The following is a 20,671-nucleotide window of genomic DNA, read 5'->3' as shown; positions in this document are numbered from 1 at the left end:
TTGGTTAAATTCATAGAGTTTATCTTACTCAGCAGATAAAAGAGACCACTAGTGTCATGTAATTTACAGAACAGAAAAGAAAATGTGAAATGTAAATGCAGAATTATGCTCATTTATTAATAACTGATGGACAGTACATTAAAACAAATAATTATGAAAGAACGTTGTACCTCTGAGGTACCTCATGAGAGTGATCTGCTGTTTTAAGATCACATATTGTCATCAAAGTCTGGAAATTATGCAAATAATGCTAGCTACATTTAGAGGTCTGCACAAGTAAAGACTTTCCCACCTAAATAGTAATTGTCTCTCAGGAAAGACAATAATTTCTGTGTGAAGCAAAGGTGCTACCTACAGGCTAGAGCAGAGAATGACATGGAGGGAAGCTCAGGAAAAAGGATCCCATTTTATGAGGATATAGAACAGAATTAGCATTACCACTAAAGTAAGCACCTTTTAATTTTAGGCTAAAGAACACATGTTTTATCAAAGTTTTAAAAATTCATAATATCAACGATTTTCAGTTAATCCAATTTAATTCTAAATATTACAATGGTGTCTGTATTTTCCTGGGTTTCTTTATTTAAATCAGTTGCAGTACCATAAAAAAGAGGCTTTCTTTTTTAATCAACAAACATTAAATAAACTGTATGCTCTTCTGATACACTTATTTCAGGCATATTTTTATTGACAAATAAACTTGGCCACAAGTATCAAAGGATCACATCTGAAGATCAAAATTAATGTTTGGTCTTTCAAATACAGTCAAGTGCCAGACAGGAAATATTTGTACTCCATTAAATATACATCTACCTCTTGTATAAAAGGTACTGAGAATCTCTTGGCTAAAAACAACAGCACATCTATTTTTGAGATAATGAAAAAATGCTTGGGAAAGTGCTTCAATCTAAGAGCTTGCTTTCTCTTCCTCTGCATATTTTAAACATTTGTACCCGATCAGATCAGATATGACAAATATTTATAAATATGTGGAGATTTACTGTTAGGGATATTCCTACTGATTTGAATGAACTTAATGATATGAATTTAAAAGCACAGGCTCCATTTGTTAACTTTTAGGAACAAAGGTGTGCCCACTACCCTGTACATGCCACTGCAGTATACATCCAATATGTAATGATAACAGCAGTAGCAGCAGTGTTCTCTTGCATTTACTTTCAGCTAAGACAAAGGCAAGCCATGCAATTGAAAACTAATACATTGTACCTTTCAAAAAATTATGACATCCTTTCTTCTTTTCAATTTTTGAGGGGGGAACAGTTTCAAAAGTAGTACAAGAATAGAAAATAAAAAGATAAATATTATTAAATGCATTTTATATACATATTAGAGTAATAATTGAGAATATTTTTCTTTCAAATATATAATTCAGCAGTTCTGTATTTAAAGGCTGTATTTTTCATATCTGTAGTGACAAAAAGAGAGCACCCATTCACAAGTACAATTACATAAATTTTAGAATCCCTACTGTGCTATAAAAGCATGAATTTTAAAATGAGATTTTATTTTCTGTCCATTTGTCCAAATTCTGAATTCCTTTTAGGGAGCAAATGTCCACATAAATTTTTATTTGTATCAAATAATTGTGACATCCAGAGTCAATTATCTGATGATCTGAAAAAGTGCCTTAGTTTACTGTCTCAGATGAACAGATAATCTAGATTAAGGAACATTTCTGAAATAATTAGGATACATTAGTAGCTAATTCCAGCTTGTCTAAATACATGTCAAAGAAATAAACCACAACATAAGCTTAAAAATATATTAAAAATAACCTCAAAGAAGAACGAATGCTATGGATGTATGCCATAGAACGACATAAAGAGTGTTCAGCAACAATACATATCTTTTGCTTTATTCTTAAGCTACTAAAGTCTCTCTTAAGGACAAGATCCTATTCATACTGTTACTGATTTTAGATTCAAATTATTATGCAAAATATCCAATTATTCATGATTTTCAGATGAAATTTCAAGAATGGTGTGATCAAAACCTATCAGCTATTCCTATTCATATTTTTAGAAATTGAGTAAAAATAGGTTTACATTACTGTAATTCTACATATACATTATTCTACATACAATATAATTATATCACAATTAATTAAGCTCAATTTTATTTTATTTATGAAGATAATACTGAATACTTTTTAATAGAAATATCTCATTATAATTAAACTCTTCAGAGTACATATAAATGACTTGAAAAGAGAACCACACAAGTGGCAGCATGTTCATAACAACTTTACAGTGAAATTAAAATTTAACTAATTTTAAAATACTTAATGCCTCCTATATAATTGTCTGTAAATTAGTTCAAGTTGCCTTTGCCGCTAGTTGAATTTATTAATATATTATTTTATTCTCCTAGTTTTCAATCAGAAAGTTCATGAGCAGTTAGTGGTAATGTTCATGGGTAGCTGGAGATATAGCAGTAAAGAGAAAAGTTCCTACTAGATTTCTCATTATGGTAAGTAAATTTTCAATGATATGCCCAAATCCTTCTATTAATAACTTTCCTGTTACATTAGTGACAAACTAATGCATCAAAATGTAACGCCATTTGGTGCTATTATTTTAGATGCAAAGATATTTTTCTCCCTTGTTAGATTTTCTTAACCTGTAGCCAATATTAAATTCTTCCAAAGAGTGGGGATAGAAGATGTCTATAAACACTCCTAGTTTCATGATGAAAGGAAAACAATGGCTTGTGGATTACTGCAAAAATATTTCTGATAGGGAAAATTTAAAATGATTCAGTCACATGCAAATAGTCTTAATTTTGCTGCATGTATATGCAATACAAGCATTTACAGCTTTTAAAACCTAACCATGATTAGATAATTTATAACTGACTTAACTAAACATTTTTACCCTGCTGTAGTCCTAAAATTAATTTTTTGTTTGAAACACTGTAACAGAATTTGCATAAAGTTCTTTCTAGGAAAAGGGCTATTCTTTTTTTCCTTTGTAGTTTTCCCTGAAATGTTCACAGAGTTCTTCAGAACACTGATCAAAACTCAAAAAGTAAAATAAAATAATTTTCTCTATGAATGCTTGATGATCTTTGACATCATTCACTATTTAGAGGCCCATAAAAGAATAGATAACATATATGACTCACAAATTACCAATTATGAAAAATTATCTGAGGTAGAATGCTACAGTGATGCAAAAAGATGGATTACTTGTCATAAACCAACAAAGCTTTTGTTTGCAAATTCAGTATCTCACTTTCTTTTGTGTTGGGAAACTTAAAATTATTTTTAAACTGCATTAACTCAAAAAATGTAGCCCATCATACAGGTCAACACTGAAAGTGACCCAGAAATAATCTGTTATTTTTTAACCAATATATATTTTATATTTGACTCTCCATTCTAAAAATCAGAATTCAGCAGAAATAAGATACATCACAGAGCAAGCAGATAGTCCTGTACTTCGGAGGTATCAGGGTAGCTGCTTCTACCAGCTAGATCTTAAAGTGGTCTCAGAGAAGTACTGCATTAATCATTGCCAGTTAGGCAACAGAATTTAATTTGTCAATAATCACATTTTAGAGCACAGGCATCCCCTGTTCTAAAACACTTCTCCTGCATTAGAAATTCTTCAGAGTTTTTGGTTTACTTTCTTCTCTGCATGTTGGGGGGAGACAGACTTTTCAACTTTTAACAGAAAGAATGCGAGAAACAATTAATGTCTGCAGAAAATAAAATAAGCTTCAGAGTATCACACTGCAGTGTCATCAGCTGTTGAGGAGTTATCTATGAAAAACTCTGTCTAGTGATGCAGCCGAGCATTCATTACACTCTCTGACTGGCAAATGACAAGACTGCTCAAATCAGAGATAAACCAAGATGAACTTTATTTTCATCACGAAACCAAAAACCCCCTTCTCAGCTTCTTGCCTTCCCTGCAAACAGTGAACCCATTGCTTGTGGCACAATGCTGAGAGAAAAATATCAGCAGGAATGCTTCTGGTGCTTAAGAAAGTAACTGCTGTATCTCTCAGTTCCTATTTAAGTACTAACTTTCTTTTCAAGTACACCTTTTTCTCTGCCTATGCCAGAATCCACACTAATCTTTGGCTAACTAACTTTGTCCAAATCAAGAGGGGACACCTGATTTATAACATCGCCACTTACACTTCTTAGCAGTCTTGCACTATGAGAAAGAGTAGAATGATTTAATTAAAATAATTTAATTCAAATCAGACATATTAGACATTGTAAGTAAAGGAGCAGAAGGGTGAGCGCAGTGATCCAGAGACAATGAAGCGTACTAACCAGAGTTTGCCAGGTTCAGATCCCAGGTCAAATACATACTCCCTGCTCCATCTTCAGCCGATAGTGTGCCCGGAGGTGGCTGCCGCTGCTTTGGGGAGAATGGAGGAATAGGCTTGTGGGGAGGAAGGGGGGATTAGCTGCATTGTCACTCACTAATGACAGCTGCCAGATGATTAGAAAGCACATTAAGTTCTTAACTTTGACTTTGCTAATCAGCAAGATCAAACTCCTAACACCAAAGTGGCGTTTTTTCATATTAAAAAAAAAAAAAAAGGAAAAGAGAGAGTTAGCACATTTGCTGCCTAATCAGGATGTAAGGCAGTGAACAAGCACACAGTTGTAAAAACTAATTTTGATGGAATAAAAATACTTGACTGACTTGGATTGGCCTCAACAGCATCATTTGCAATGGCTATGCCTACAGGACTGAGGTTTTAAGCAGAAATCCTATGAAATCCTGACATTCAAGAATCAACCAACAAAAGGGAAAGTGTATTTAAGCATTTTGACATCATATTCTTCAAGAAGGTCACTCTTAAGAACAGCACAGTTCTGCTACATTTACTGTAAGAAAGCAAAACTCAGCCAATCCAAGAACTTGCAGAAAAAGACCTGAGTAGCCTTTACCATGACTATTCTCTGAGTGGGCTGTTGATCAAGGCAAATGTACATTAACTTCTGGGAAATGTGCAATTTTGCTATATTCTCCATATAGACAGAAATCTGACTTCTTTAACACTATGTTTGAAGTGGGTTCAAAGTAGATGGTTAACGGTAAAGCTAGAATGAGTGTATTTTCTTGAGGTTTGATTGGGGTTTTTTGTTTGGCTGGTTTTTGTTGGTTTTATTTTGGTGGTTTTGTTTGGTGTTTTTGGGGTTTTTTTTTGTGTTTTGTTTGTTTTGGGGGGGTTGGTGGGGTTTTTTTGGGTTTTTTTTTTTTGCTTGTTTTTTTGTGGGTTTTTTTTTTTTTTTTTTTTTTTTTTTTTTGTTGTTCTTTTTTTTTTTTTTTACTTAACCTATGGCTTTGATATGGCTGCTCTTGGATATACAATGGTTACCCAACCATTTTATGGCTTTAACAAACCCTTACTTTCTGCCTCGCATTCTATACAATGTAGCCTCTATTTGCACCCAAGTGCTACTAAATTACAGATAAAGTTACAGAAAATTTGTTTTCTCAAAAAAGCAGCAAGGCCTAACATCCCTTGAGTAATAACAGCCTTGATTTTAATTCAGAAGTAGAACTGGAATAAATTTTCCTCAGAAAAGGCAACAATAGAGCTGTTCTTGCAGTGCTGAATGGGGCATGTCTCAGTTTGCAGGTGTGCAGGTGCTGGAGTGGAGAGGCAGAAGAGTGCCTGACCTGGGTGGGCAGCCCAGGCTCTGGCAGGTAACTCCAGACTGGCCCACCACCTATTGGATGGGGCTGACGGACCTCTCAACTCTGAAGCAAAGAAACACGCTCCAGTGAACCAGTATTTATAGAGAGGTATCTCGCTCATACTTATGAAATCAAAGTAGCTAATAAAAATCTGAAGCACACTTGGAGCAAAGCAGCAATGTTAAAACTCTATAAACCACAGTCAAAGCAACTCTTGAATGTGAAAATACTACATTTTAAAGACCTACCAGCAAACTGCAGTTATTTTCCAAATGTTTCAGTTAATAGACTGTGATAAAGAAATAACTTCTTTTTAATATGTTTCACTGGAGTTGTGTTAAAGAAGCTTAATATTCAGGATTAAAATCCCTGGCTGATGTGAAGCTGCAGTGCTATGAAGAGAGGGATATAATACAGAAACAAAGCTCAAACAAGGCATTAGTTACCTCTACTGTAAAATAAATCACTCCAATACTTGCTGCAATATTATGATACTATTTTCAAGAGATGAAAATCAAGCACATTTAAGGAACAAGCACTGAGTGTTGTTAATGTGGTCTTATGCTGGTAATCATTGTCTTGGGAAAAGTATACTGTATTTTATATACTAATGCTATGATGTGTTTATTAATTCAGAATCCCTCTGTTAACAGTGCTTTAAGCAAGTAATAATTAATACAGTGGCAAATATTTAAAAAAACTACTTTTAAATTTAACTCATGTTAAAGGAATATATTATCTGCTGGTATTATTTCTTCTTCAAGACAGAACAGCAAGAATCCTGTATATGAAGCAAAAATTACCGAGTCTTTCTTTTTAAAGGAAAACATACTTTAATAAAAATTATTGGTATCCTTTATGGTAGTGATTATCCATTTTCAAAGGCATTAGCTGGTTTTAATTTTAAAAACACATTTTTCCTGGAAAATGAAGGATTTGTCACTGGAAAATAAAGATTAAAATGCATGCACTTATGCCTTCTGGTCTGAGATAAAGAAGAGATTTTTTTTTCTCTGCCTTGTAAATGAGCACCAGGAAGAAACAGAGCAAGAACAGCTAAACAGACACAAGAACTCAAGAACTTAGGAGAAATGTAAGGAAATACCAGAAGTTCCAATTACATAATTCCAGTTTTAACAGATAACTCTGCAGTGCTAATAACCACTGTGAGAGTAGTGGTAAATCCCAAATAAATAAGACTAAATTATGCCAATTTTTTTTTATTTTTTAAAATCAGTGGGTTCTCCATAGAGTACTTGTACACTTGGAAAGCAGTTGGTTTCTTGTAACTTCAGAACAACAGTAATAGTGTAGATGTTATTCACGGAAATGTACAAACTCACAGATCTGCCATACAGTTGTAAGTCTATTCAACATCAGCTGTAGCCATTTGGCTTACAGATATTATTTTTTTTTCTCTTCAGTAACAACTGGAGTCACAACATTAGTTATTTCTAATAAATTCTAGCTATTCTAATTCTAACAAATTTCTAGTTATTAGTGTTAATACTTACACTGGAATAAATACAATCTGCCACTGAACCCAAAATAAACAATACACTTGATATTATGTCTTGTTTATTGCCATGTATAATTTAAATTATACCTTGTTTATTGCAAAATATTAAACAGATTGCATGTATGAACATCTTTTTTTTCTTCTTTCTAAGAGTAAATAAGCTAAAAAAATAAATGAACAAAAAAATCTGCTTTTGTCAAACAAATGGTTATGACATTTACAGGCTTTTTACTTCAAGGTCAACTTCTTTCCTGCAGAAGTTAAATCACTTAAGCATGACACTTGGCAAAAATTTAACATTCTGTCCACACAGTTAAGTGTTCCACATATTACAAAACTATCTAGATGGCACTGTTTCTTGCATTGACACTTAATTAAAATTATCTTTGAGGCAGTTTTTGCTCCTTTTTATATTGCCATGACCAGTACAAGAAGTTACTGTTCAAGACAGGCCATTGCAAACATGCAGGCTTTACCAGTGAGGTAAAGCTACAAGAGTATTTTCTTCACAAAACTGCAACCACAAATTTAGCCTTCAACTGAGACATTTAAGAAAACATCCTGTCTGGATAGTAATCTGCATGATTCATGCCTGTCACAAAGATCTTTAGGTGCTGCATTGGGAGGGATAGGAGAAAAGTACATAGAAAAGTAGTTCAGGAAAGCAACAATTTTTGGAAAATGTTTTCTTAATTTTTGAAGGATGGAAAATAACCTGAGTGGAAACATTGACTGAAACTATACAATAAAAATTATGCCAATAAACTGCTGTATAAATCATACATAATTTAGAAGAAAAGTAAAAACATCCACCCTTTGTAAACTTCGTAGGTGATTTTCTGCAACAGTGCCCTTGACAATAAAATCGGCTGCTCAGTACACAGACTTGTTATCCTAAGAAAGGGACAACTTCTAGTGCTATGGCTTTTTCACACTCTGTCACAAGGAAATTTCCCTATCTCTGACAAAAACAATTGTAAAAGACCACTGCTTTCACAGCACTTCCCTACATATCTCAGTGGAGGTCTGCTGGAAACAAAGCTTCTTGCATTGCAAGTCCACCTCACCTCAGGTGGGGTATCATCACCACCACAAACAGCATCACCACCTCACAGGGATTTACAAGAATGAAACAAGCTTTCAAACTCCTTCCAGGTCCAAACCATACATTTATGGAATGGGAAACATGCAGCTTCTCTCTCTTGCTAAAAACACCTAAAGCTAGGTGTGGCAGACACTCCCGCTTTAGAAAAAAAGAGACAAAACTTCGCATCTAAGTTCTGCAATGATTACTTAGGGTTGTTTTTTTTTTAAAGGCTTTACTTACATCATCAATAAAAGCAATTACTGTTAGTCATATAGCATTATGAGGCAGCAGTAGACACAGCATATGCTCTAAAGCTTTTTTTACATTAACAGCCTGGATTTCCCATTCAGCTACCAAAACTGAAATTATAAAATTGTGAGTTAAACAATATAAGCAATAGAAATATATTTCTTATGCATATTTGAAATGTTACAAAATGGTCTAAAGTGTTTTCATGCCAGCAAAATCCAGCACATTGAAAAGAACTGTTTTTTTCCTTAATTCTTCCACTGAGACACTTATGTCATCTCTTACCAGCTACATACCTACTAAAGAAGCAACTACTCTACAGGGATAAGTACACTTAAGGAGCAATAGGAAGAAACTGGTAGTTTAATTTCTGAATTTAATTTCTGTCCTTTCTAAGCCTTTTGCACACTGTATTTTCAAGAGATATCAAATAATTGTTTCTCTGTCTGATTTACCTTACTTGAGCTTTTCTTACCAATACACATCTGCTTCTTTTGTTACTATACTGCAACTTTTGGCAAAACCATTATGTTACATTATTTTAACTACTGAATGGCCCAGAGAAATCAGTGTGTCCTACAGTTCTTTTACTTCAAAACCAAACCTTATAATACCCATTCCTACTAAAACGAAAAGGAAGTAAAACACTCTGTAATGTGACTTTATAATGTGCTGGTTATCATAATACTTATTAAAAGATGATGAAAAAGATATAACTCAATCATGTGCAGTATCTAAGTCATGGAAGTTTAAACGGCCAAGATCTTCTGAGATAACTGTGAAATAGCACCTCAGGGCACCTGAGGATAATAGGGTACACAACTACCTTAGAATACCCAAGCTACTTAGTAATTATCCAAATTCAGTGTCAATGATGTCTGAATTCCTTCAAGTGCAAAGTTTTTCATTCAGTACTGTTTTATGCACTGAAGAGGAGAGTACAAGTAAGAATTGATGATGCAATGTAAATCCTCTACCAGTGGTTCACTGCAACTCTTCCAGTAACACCAGGCACTGGGGGAGTGCCTTGTACATACCTTGGGTTATCAGAAACGTACTGCAGAGTAAGACTGTAACTCACACTAATTGGCTGCCCAGATTTCCAGTCACATCACTGCCTTAACAGGAAATCTAAGCTTGCTTTTAGAACTTTTTAGGTAATCCTAACAACACGAGAGTAAACAATAGTTTTTGCCAACTTCCATAATTTTTCATCAACCATATTTTCATCCATCAGAATTTTGGTGTATCAAGCTAGAATAGCATTCAAAAGATTTGGCAGTTAAATACTTTCAGAATACTGTCAACTTCCCAAGGAGAATACATGGGAAAAATGGTATAATATTGAAGGAAAAGTCTAAGACTTGCGATGCCAATGTTTTATGCTGCTGTCTATTCCTGTTTGATAAATCACAAAATAAGGAAAGTAGTTCCCTGCATAGCATAGGTGTTTTTGAGATTTAACGTCTTAAGATTATGAAGAAACTCACAACAGCATCTTGTTAGGTACTAAGATATATATGCAGGTAAAATGAACACCTAAGGGAGCAATTAAAGTGCTTAAAGGTAGATCTAGTGCCATTTTAGACACCCTCGGGTGGGCACCCCAGTCACCTGGATGGTGATGGCAGAAATGACAGAGAACCTAAGATAGACACATACTCTTCTGGGACAGTAGCTGGACAGCACACAGCCATTACTGAAAATGGCACAGGTCTGTGCTTGGGCAATAAATCTCACTGTTAAACTGGTTTAGCAAGTATGCAGTCACTCTGTGAAGAAAGTAAAATGAAAATGACTTTTTATAAACAAAATAAAATACTTAAAGAGGCTTTTACATATACAAATATTCCTGAGTCTTTGTATCAGATCTGCAAACACACAATTTGTGAAATAAAAGATGTAGACTGATGACACCAGTTTTTCCACAGCAGTATTATTACTCATTTATTATAGTTAAGAGGTGCATTTTTAATCATCGCTGGTGCTGGATTGTTCTTTCAGTATTAATAGCTATTGGATCTCTTAGGTCCTATATCCCAGGTTCTGTTATTTATTTCTTTCCTGTTCCACCTTCTAAAGCCTGACACAAAGTTAAGCTAAGTGTTGTAAAAAGCTTAAATTCCACTGTAATTTTGAAGAGGTTCAACATTAGTTCTGCTGATATATAGAAAATGAGGAGGAGAGGAAAGAACTTAGACCCCTTTTCTTTTTGTCTGCTTTACTTTGAAAAAAAAAACCCACCAAACCCCACAGCAGTCTGATCCACTTATTTTTCTAAACTGTTGGTGCAGATACAGATGACAAAAGGCTGAAAGACTCTTACACATGTGTGTAACATGCATCAGAAATTAATCTTGTTCCTGGCCTTGCCATTGCCTTGTCACTTTACCTCTGCAAACCTCTCTTTTGAGTACAGGCAGGTTTGACAGCAACAGCAATTTTTGGAAAGGCTTTTTTTGGAAGATAAGAAAAGCTTTTCCAACTACCTTACCAGCACTTATTCATATTTCAACTTCTAGACAAGAGATGGCAAGGATAATTTGATGATACATTTTGCCCAGGTTCAGCAAAAAATGCTGTTTGAAGGTTGTGTCCTTAATAATGGTATCCACGATGGGAACATCTACAAGTTTTTTAATATATGTGAAATTCTGATTCTCTTACAATTACAATGTCAGCAAATAAGGAAAATATGTAATAATTAAGAAAAATGCATTCCAATCCCTGATGGTATCATATCAAATCTCTCTGGAAACATATACTTTGTCTTTAATCTTTGAGTGACATTGCTTCCAAAATTCACAGTAGTGATTGTTTCCCTTTTTATTGGGGAAAAACTCAGTAAATTGATGAAATTGCTTTGCTGTGTCATATCCTTCTAGGAACAAGTTCTTTTAAATCCCATTTCCTTTTCAATTTATTAATGTGACACCTCCAGAACTAAATGGCATATGTGCAAGAGAACTAACACACAATCAAAAGCTAGGGATACTATCATGTCATTTTCACACATGAATTCTGTAATGTTAGAAGACAAAGTGAAGGTGAGTTAGACCTGACAAGTGACTTGGATGCAGGGAGAGTAATTTTATCTGTATTTGAGAGGCTGAGAAAAAAAGAAAAGTAACTTCTCTGTGTATGCATGTACACATATAGAATGAATGAAAGGAATAAGAACATGAATAGGAGAACGTGTTCATAAGAAGCTTTAATTTGAGGCTAACACGTATGTTCATCACGTGAGGTCACTCTGCTTCCAAGTGAGAAATGAACTACATTTATTTTATGCATAACAGTTAAATGTTCAAGTAGGCAATTAAGTACCTTACTGAGGCCATTTTTAGATACCAAACACTTTGAAGATTATATATTCCCTCATAGTTCATGTTGAGTGTACCTCTAAGTAAAATACTCTAAGTAAAAATTCTCTTTACTCAGTTATGAAAAATACTTTAAAGGCAAGGGGATATTTTTGATAATGTGCATCTTAAACTTTTCATTAAACTATCAAATTTAAATTTTAACTTTTTGTGCACTCTGACATTTTTGTCTGGCATTTTCATTAATTTTGCAACATGCATAGCTGAAATGTTAACTGATCAATACTTTGTCTCTCTCCTGTAGCACTAGAGCAAAGCTCCCTAAAGACCACAGAGCAGAACAGAAATTAAATGTGTATCAAATGTTAATGTTAAACACAGTAGTACTTACTATATAAAGACTGAAATGGTTAAAATAATTCCAAATGGACAGATGGTAGCACAAATTATTTACAATCCCATTTCAAGATTAAAGTTTGTCCCATAAAATAATTCATTGACTCACACTGAAGTGTGTTCTTTTACTGATAGCTCCTTTGTCCAATTATTTTTCTGCTCATTACAGTGACAATTGCTAGTACCAGAAAAAAAAGAATACACACCTTTTCCCCCTCATGTTGCACCCACTGACATCTATCAGAACAGAAAAGTCTGGTTAAGAAGCTGATGGAAATTAGGCCAAACTTAGCAGACATTTCAGTGCCCACAGTGGATTAATCTGAAGAAATAATATCCACTTTTGCATACTTTACTGAAGTTCTTCCTCCTGAATGTGCCATATTAATTACCAAATAATAATTTTAAAAATTAACTGCTAAATACTGCAAAGGTCTGTTTTAAACAGAGAAAAATATATGATTTTCTAGCAAATGCTCTCTACTTATTCTGGTGTTTTTCCCACTGTATTTAGGTCTTAAGAAGCATAAATAAAAGTATGCAACACATTCTTGATTAGCCTAGACATGTGATAGAATAAAGCTGTTCTGGAACTGAAATATTAACTTAATGTTGTTGCTATGCACTTCCTTTATTTAACAGGAAATAAGTACAAAAAAGCAGGACAAAATATAAAATTTTCTAACTGCTCTAAGACAAAGTCATTTGGTAGCCAGATCAACCTATGGTTCATAAGCTATTTATTAATATCTTTAAGTATCTGAAAAATAACAGCTATTAATACCTCACAGTTATATCAGCATGACAGTTGTGTATATATATATATATATATATATATACATATATATATAATTTTTCTTCTGCTGTGGATTACCAAAGCATAAAAAAAAAAAGAAATTGAGTGAAAACTTTCAGTTATTCAGACAAAATCCCCAGTGAAGGTGACAAGCTTATGAAGTTTAATAGAAATAAGTAAAATACTGTTTAGTTGAGGAAATGCATAATCCAGAACATTGATAACTTAACTTGAAGTTTCTGTGTGTCTATGAGCAGCACAGGCAACACTGGTCATTGAGCTGATGCCTTCGGATAGATTTTAGAAATAATCAATCCTAAAAATTCAATACAGCATTTCTGTACTTAAAATGTCCCAAACAATGTAAAAGTTTGAGCTCAGGAGTGTGAACAATCAGCAAGCCCTTTCAATGAACATTGTTATTCTCGGTGACTAACAGTGTGACTCTTCAAGGAGAATGACTTTAAAAAGAACTGCAGTGAAGAGTGCACAAGGCATATGAAACAGGTAACTGTAACTTGTTGTAGTTAATATATTAATCAAAGTTTTCTGTAGGTTTCCAAGAGTAGTTATCCTTTCCTGATCTATCTTAGGAATTAAATTTTTGAAAATGGAGCTATTCTGCCAGAATTTCTTCACCTGTGGTCTCCTATATCCCCATCAGAAAGAAAAGGCTCACAATAAAAAAGTATTCATAATTGTAATGCAAAGAACACGAGGCATTGGGAGATAGAAAAAAATCAACCCTTACACTTACATATGCAACCTAGGTGAAAGGACTGTAACTCTGTATCAGGATGCACCCATCACAGTATATTTTCAAATCCAACAGGATAGAAGAAATTATTAGTTTAAAGCTTTATTTCTCATATGCTGCTTATTAGTCTGGCTAAAGAGCTGTAAACCTCCAGCACAGTCTGTTTCTCATCTCCTTTCGGGAACTGACATTTCACTGTGAGATATTCTAGCCTCTAGAAGACAACTTCACAAGGAGATATAATTTCTATAACAGTGAAGAGAAAATGAAACATATACGTACATTTATTTTATACACTGTATTAAATTCAAATGTAACCTTAGTGCAAGTATAATTCATCATAACACAAGCAAGTGGATCACTCTCGAGATTTCAACAGCCTATGAAAGCCCAGAAACCATCCAAACCCAAACTTATAATCATGATAAAAATTCACATATATTTGACTTGGCCAGCAAAGACTTCTTTTGCCTGACAGAGGAATGATTTGATCCTTGGAGAGGATAACATCAGGTCAAAAAGCACAGGAGGCATTTTGGATGCAGAACTGGAATACATCTGTAAAATCACAGCACTGATATAATCATAAAAATTTACTGCAACACCTACATAAGCAAAAAAATTACTGTAACAAAACCAAGAAAATCCATTTTTTTTAATATATGTCTCTCTATAGAAATAGGTATGAAAAATATGAACATATATATAAAAATATAACCAGGAAAATGTTTCTACTGCAATACATTGTAACTATAATAATAACAAATACTGATTATTGACCTCCCTACTTAAAATCTGATTTACATACTACTATTACTACTACTAATACTTATTATGACACTGATTTTTTTTTTTAATGAACAGAAACAATTACAGCTTAACATCAACACCACTGCTTCCATGGCCACAGCAATGTGCCATGGGAGAAAAAAAAAATTGCCCAATGAATAGGATGTCTTTCCATTTCCCTATCTTCCACTGGCAACAGCTGAGTGTTCCATATCCATATTAAAATCTGACTTAGAGTCATGAATACTTACTAACTGAATCAGTAATAGCAATATGAACATTTGAATTTTGTTGAAACCTGCATTTTCCTATGAAGTGTTGATAACTTTTAACTGAAATGATAGATTACCTTTCTTACAGCAAACAGTAGCAAGCATATTTTATCTTTGCACACAGTGCCATTACTATAGACATCAGTATAAGTACAACCCCCTGGCTCTCTGAATAGCACATGTATCTCCTGTACTCCCAATGAATATGGCAAACAAGGGTTTAACAAGCAACACACTAAAAACAGAGCCCTGCAAGGAGAAACTTCTGCAAAAACAGTGTGACCCAACTACCCCATTTTACTGCACAGCCAGCTACCAATGCCTGGTTTGATTTCTCCAAATTTGAGGCACCTGACCTTCAGGCACCCAAGTAAAAAGTACTGTCACCAGACAATATCTATAATTATTCAAAATTATAACAAAACCCTTCTCTGTTCATAATCATAGTAGAGAGGCTACTAATCTCAGTACCTCTCAGCCAATTAAAAAAACTTAGAAATTCCAGAATGTATGTCAATGCTTACATTTCTACTCTCTAATGAAAAAATAATGGTCTTGTTTGTAGCTCTTAAGATTTTAAAAATAAAGAGGTATTTATCTGGGTAACACAATGCAATCTACAATTGTGCCTGGAATTTTTAAAATTTAAAAATAAGGTGAATAACCTTAGAAAAATAAGGTTAATACTAGTAAAGATAATGTTCCTGAAGAAAGAGCAATTTTGTTTAAATTGCTAAAAACAAATTCACTTAAAACCATTCACTAAAAACTATGACCAGAGCTTGCTGCCTAAAAGGTACTATTTATTTTGCATTTATGGTTTTAAAGTTGGGTTTGTTTTATTTTGGTAGATTTTTTAAATCTAGGAACAACACCTTTGAATAATTATTAATCAAAAATACTTTGAGAGTCATTATTCAATATACAAGGGGACCAAACAAAATGTAATGGGCGTAATTTGTGAAAAGCTTAAAATATATTATCCATAGTTCACTGACTTTATTTTAATTTGGATCACCTGCTTGTAACTTATATAATCAATTATTTTTTTACTATAAATATACAATTTTAAATAAACATGACTTATGATATCATCGTAATGCAAACTTTTAAATAAATTAAAAAGAAACCACCAATCTACATAGTATTGTCTCTCAGTCTAGAACACAAACACACTGGGATGATTAAAAATAGTATAAAGAAGATCATACCAAAAAAGCTGCTAGACTTCTTGGTGGAGAGTCCCAGTCAAAACAACTGCTAATATAGCAGACAGCAGTAACGAGCGCCATAATACAATGCTTCATCCGGATGAAGTTCCTTAACAGTAGCTGTTAAAAAGATGAAAGATTGAAAATATTTTAAAACCTCAAAAAGTTTCAGGAGGGGGTCATGCTAACAATACTGTCATTCTCAATTTTGATGAAAGGCTGAGAAAATATTAATCTCTCTAGCTCACAAATTGAGAAAGTTAGTTTAAAATCTGAGACTTGGAAGAGAGGGAATTTGCTACTTGTGTCAACTGGTATATGTTGAATTTAATGCTAGATGGTACAAAAATTGTTCATCATTCAAAAGCCACATGCAAAATTTCACAAATTATTTTGTTAATTAGATTTCAATTTCATTAAGCAAGTGTTGGCCGTTTTTAATGAAAAGATGCTGCAGGACACTAACCTGAAACCATGCAACACTACTACTCTAATATAATTAAGATATCTGCTCCTTTTAACATTTTTAACAAATTTGTCTGCTGTGATGTATTTTGAAAGCATTGTTTTAAGTATTTACCAAGGTAATCTACATACTTTCAAATTACATATATGTAAGACATAACAACTCTAGGTTTTGATTCAGGAAAATGTACTTAAATCCTCCAAAATGGCAACACAATTCACCACAAAGAGTGAACAAACCAGTGAATGATTTCTGTACTAAGATGCATAGAAAATGGTCACTCCTCCTGCCATCTCCAAAATTTACAATGCCATTTTCATTTATGATACAGGAAGAACAATTAATCTTGAGTAAAAGGCTTTGTTGCTTCTTTGCTGGAATAGTAGTGCAAAATTCAGCTTTAGTAACTGTATTACTCAAAATTGCAAATAAAGAAATATTTTGCCTTATGAAATGTTTTGTTTTATGAACTATCTCATAAACTGATATAAAATTCATCCAGCAGGTAATTTAAACCATGCTTAAGTATACAAGCTTTCAGAAACAAAGAAAGAAGTTCTGAGACCTTTGACTTTTCATTGAAAGCAACAAAAATCTTGTTTCCATAGTCCAACAAATTCTCTGCATGTAAGATACAACATTTGTGGAACAAGAAAAAATGAGTCCAAAGTAGTTTGAGAGCAGAAAAATATGTGTGTTTAAATAATTTTTACCAAAGCATTAAAATTGTGTGTAGCAAAAATATCCAGAGAACAAAGAGTAAAGAGTCAAGACATTTCCTATTCCAGGGATTCTAAAGAGTTTCAGTCTGCTTTCACCTTTGATTCAAAGCTTACTCAAGTAACCTCCTTGAAATTTGGCTAAAAGAATGATGATTCTTTACCCTGCAACAAATGGAGAACTTTTGGGTCAAAGTTAACAGCAAAAATTTATGCAAGACTTATTTTACATGCACCTGTGCAATAATCTGATATGTGTGAAACCTAATGGTTTCAAATGTGTTCTCATTCATGTATTTGATTAGGCAGCAATTTATAGAGGAGACACATTAAACCCATGTATTCCGTTTCTGACTTCTCAACCTATCATATGCTTTTGTAAACATGTAATGAAAATGTTATTCTTTACTCTCTGCAGTAGGATACCAGATATTTGAATGTGCACACTTGATAGTAAGGATTTTAGAAGGGATTAGTGTTTCCTTACTCTTTACCTGTTTAGACAGTCTGTCTTCCTCTTCAATATACTTCTGTTCTTTGGGCATTAAGGTTCGTATGCTGGCTTTCACCTATGCATTAAAATGCATGTCAGTATTTCAAGTTTTCTTGCTCCTCGCTAGTAACACAGGCTTCAATTCACAAAATTTGCCAAGTTTCAAAGTCATGGCTGCCAAGCTTGGGACATATAAGCATACACAGAGACAAGAGTTGCTGCTCTGTACATTAGCAGCAATAGCAGCAGCAGCAACAAAAAGAGTGGGTGTGCCAAGCAGTGGCAGAAGAGTATTCTGTAGTATATATCAAGGCTTAGAGAAAATGAGGAATGACAGAAATTCTCTACAAATCAGGAACAAAAGCTTTCATGAAACTGAACTCTTTAGCAGAACAAAAAACCCCAAAGTTAAGACTTACAGCATTAAAAATCACATCTATTTCAAGATAGATGACCCCCTTTGTTGGCCCTGTCAGCTGCTTGTTTTTCAAGACGTAGGCTTTCTGTTCACCATTTTGAATCTGCAGGAAAAGGACATGACAGCCGTCTGTCTTACGGTCTCCGATGAATACACCCCCCCAGTGACCCCTGACCCCCAGCTGCTGAAACTGACAGAGAACCCAAAACAACTGTGGCAAGCCTGACAAGTACCTGTTCATTACCAGGACCGAGTCTGTCAGGAAAAATTAACTATCATGGGATTCAACATGGCCGTGAATACAGTATGTTAAAATTTTAGTGTTCTTATTACAGACCTTGGTTGGGAAATGACAGACTCAGAGCTGCAATTTTTTTTTTTTTTTTCTCTTTCCCTCCTTCAGCGGGAAAAATTCAGAGCAGTATGTCAGGTGAATGAAGCTTACAGACAGCAATGGTATAGCAACTTTTCCTAGAAAGTCAGCACTTCGATCGCGGTCTTCGTCGTAAACTGACACTTCAAGCACTGAATGGATGTCCTTTATATTGCTACAAAGAGAGAAGTACACACAGAAGAAAGTCACACTAACACCAGTGGGTACCAAGGACAAAACTGTAAAAGGTTAACACAGATATCCACCTGTTTTCCAAGCCATGGTGGAGAACTGAGATTAGGTGAATGGGACATCTCTGCATATAACCAAAATGCTTTCTAAGGGCTGCAATGATTACTCTGTCTCCCTCTCTCTGCAAGGCTTTTTATATATGACCAAAATACTTTCTAAATGCTGCAGTTATGACTCTTTCTCTCTGCAAGGCTTTTCCAGCACAAGTTTTCTGAAGGATGTTGCTTTAAATCTGCCTGGGGTTTGCACTGCATGACCTGCAAGGAGAAGCACTGGGGGATTTACAGCCACCAGCAGAAGGACAGAGAGCTTTTAAAAGCTACTCTTAAACACCGCTTCCCTTGTGGCAATTCTTACTGCAAATACAATGAAACCTGTAGGTTTGTAAATAGAAATAATTACAAACTACAAGAGCATAACCTTGCACTAAGAACAAGCTCTTTGTTTCTGAAATTCTCATTTAATTACTAATATTCAACAAATAAAAAACAAACAATATGGAACAATGCATCTTTCAGGCACAACTGAGGAAAAAAGACTGCAAGCTATTAAACACTCCATTGCCATGCACAGGAAATGACTTAACATGTAAACTTTTGGGTCAAAAATTCATATTCCTTATTTGAATAAAAAAATCATTTGAGAGAACTCATATTTGATTGAATGGCTGATCCAGGAAATACAAATTAAAGCAAAGCAGTTCAGCTTCAGTAAAAAATATTCCTCCAGATGAGGGATTGCTAGCCCAAAAATTAATTAAGAAATCTGAGGATAAATGTAAATGTACATAGAAGGAAGACCTTGAAACCCTTTAGAGGTTTTCTATTTGATTTCTGATTAATCTTTTGTCCTCTAAAAATCCAGGCAATTCCTTGTGCAGAGAACACTGTTGAGAAGTATAGGATAATTAGTTATTGGCTCTACTGGTAAATAATTAAAAATATATTAATGAACAATTTAGCATGGTTTTGCAGATACAGAAATGAGAACTACTATAATAATAAGCTGTTGAAAAGTACAACTACTGTGAGATTTTTTTTCTTTTGCTCTGATTTCATTTCTGAGAGTTCACTGCAGGTCACGAAAACCTGTGGATGCTAAATATATGAATGATAAATCTAGAGGGGAAAACAAAAATTATAATCACACTGAGTTTTGACATTAAGGGCAAAATATAGCATTTTCATGTATGATAAACTGAACTGTACACAAAACTAAAGCTCCTACTGTTTTTGCAGAGGATTGTTACTGATTTCAGCAGCAGTGATCAGCTTTTTCTACTCATTGGTGTCACATTACAGTCAGACAGGGAGAAGGGAGAAAAAAAAGGCAATTGAGCAAGGCATACAAGAAGGACATTTTGTCTGTGGAATACCTTTTTTCTATTTTGTTAAAGCCTTTAACTTTCTTCAAAATAACACAAGGATAGAAGAACAAATTACATCACTCCCCAGTGGTTTTAGACTGCATTTTACCCAACAGCTGGACTATACTAGTATGATACTAGATGGTATTGTGAGAAGGGCAGCTAGTAAATGGAAACAAGAAGTGGAAAGGATTTCATCAAAATTCAGAGAAATGTAAATGCATGTAGAATTTCTAACTTTATGTAGCTATGTAATGTTTCTTACAGTTAGCAACCACATTTAAATAAAGGTCATATTCACAGTATCTTTTTTCTCCCCACTCAAAACTTCAGGGGAAAATCCATCACACTGGATTTGACCCTTGAAACTCTTGCTGAACCTAACAGGAGTCTGGTGTGCATAGCATTACTCATACATGCTTTCCAAGAAACAGTCCTGGCATTTTTATGTTTGCAATTATACCACTTTTGTATTTATTTTCATGTTTTTAATCCTCA

At 34.1% G+C, this 20,671-nt stretch overlaps 1 protein-coding gene across 8 annotated transcripts in view; it reads right to left on the bottom strand.

Moving 5' to 3' along the window:
* MCTP1 (multiple C2 and transmembrane domain containing 1) overlaps positions 1–20,671 on the bottom strand; it is a 220,276-nt gene that overhangs the window by 90,934 nt on the left and 108,671 nt on the right. For 6 of the 8 annotated variants that reach the window (XR_010994586.1, XM_068177020.1, XM_068177022.1 and 3 more), the window contains 4 exons: positions 18,628–18,730; positions 18,184–18,285; positions 17,766–17,840; positions 16,087–16,206 (listed from right to left, as the gene is read on the bottom strand). Coding sequence is in view for 6 of the 8 variants with exons in the window: in XM_068177020.1 (XP_068033121.1) it covers positions 16,087–16,206; positions 17,766–17,840; positions 18,184–18,285; positions 18,628–18,730 (400 nt within the window). In the remaining 2 variants the exon portion in view is untranslated. Of the gene's footprint in view, positions 1–1,341; positions 2,441–5,292; positions 6,080–16,086; positions 16,207–17,765; positions 17,841–18,183; positions 18,286–18,627; positions 18,731–20,671 lie in introns of those variants that run through there. The other 2 variants (XR_010994585.1, XM_068177025.1) reach the window with 2 other exon arrangements.

The sequence above is a fragment of the Anomalospiza imberbis genome, chromosome Z (genome assembly GCF_031753505.1).
Source record: "Anomalospiza imberbis isolate Cuckoo-Finch-1a 21T00152 chromosome Z, ASM3175350v1, whole genome shotgun sequence".
NCBI lineage: Eukaryota > Metazoa > Chordata > Aves > Passeriformes > Viduidae > Anomalospiza > Anomalospiza imberbis.
This window is presented reverse-complemented; position numbering and strand designations above follow the sequence as displayed.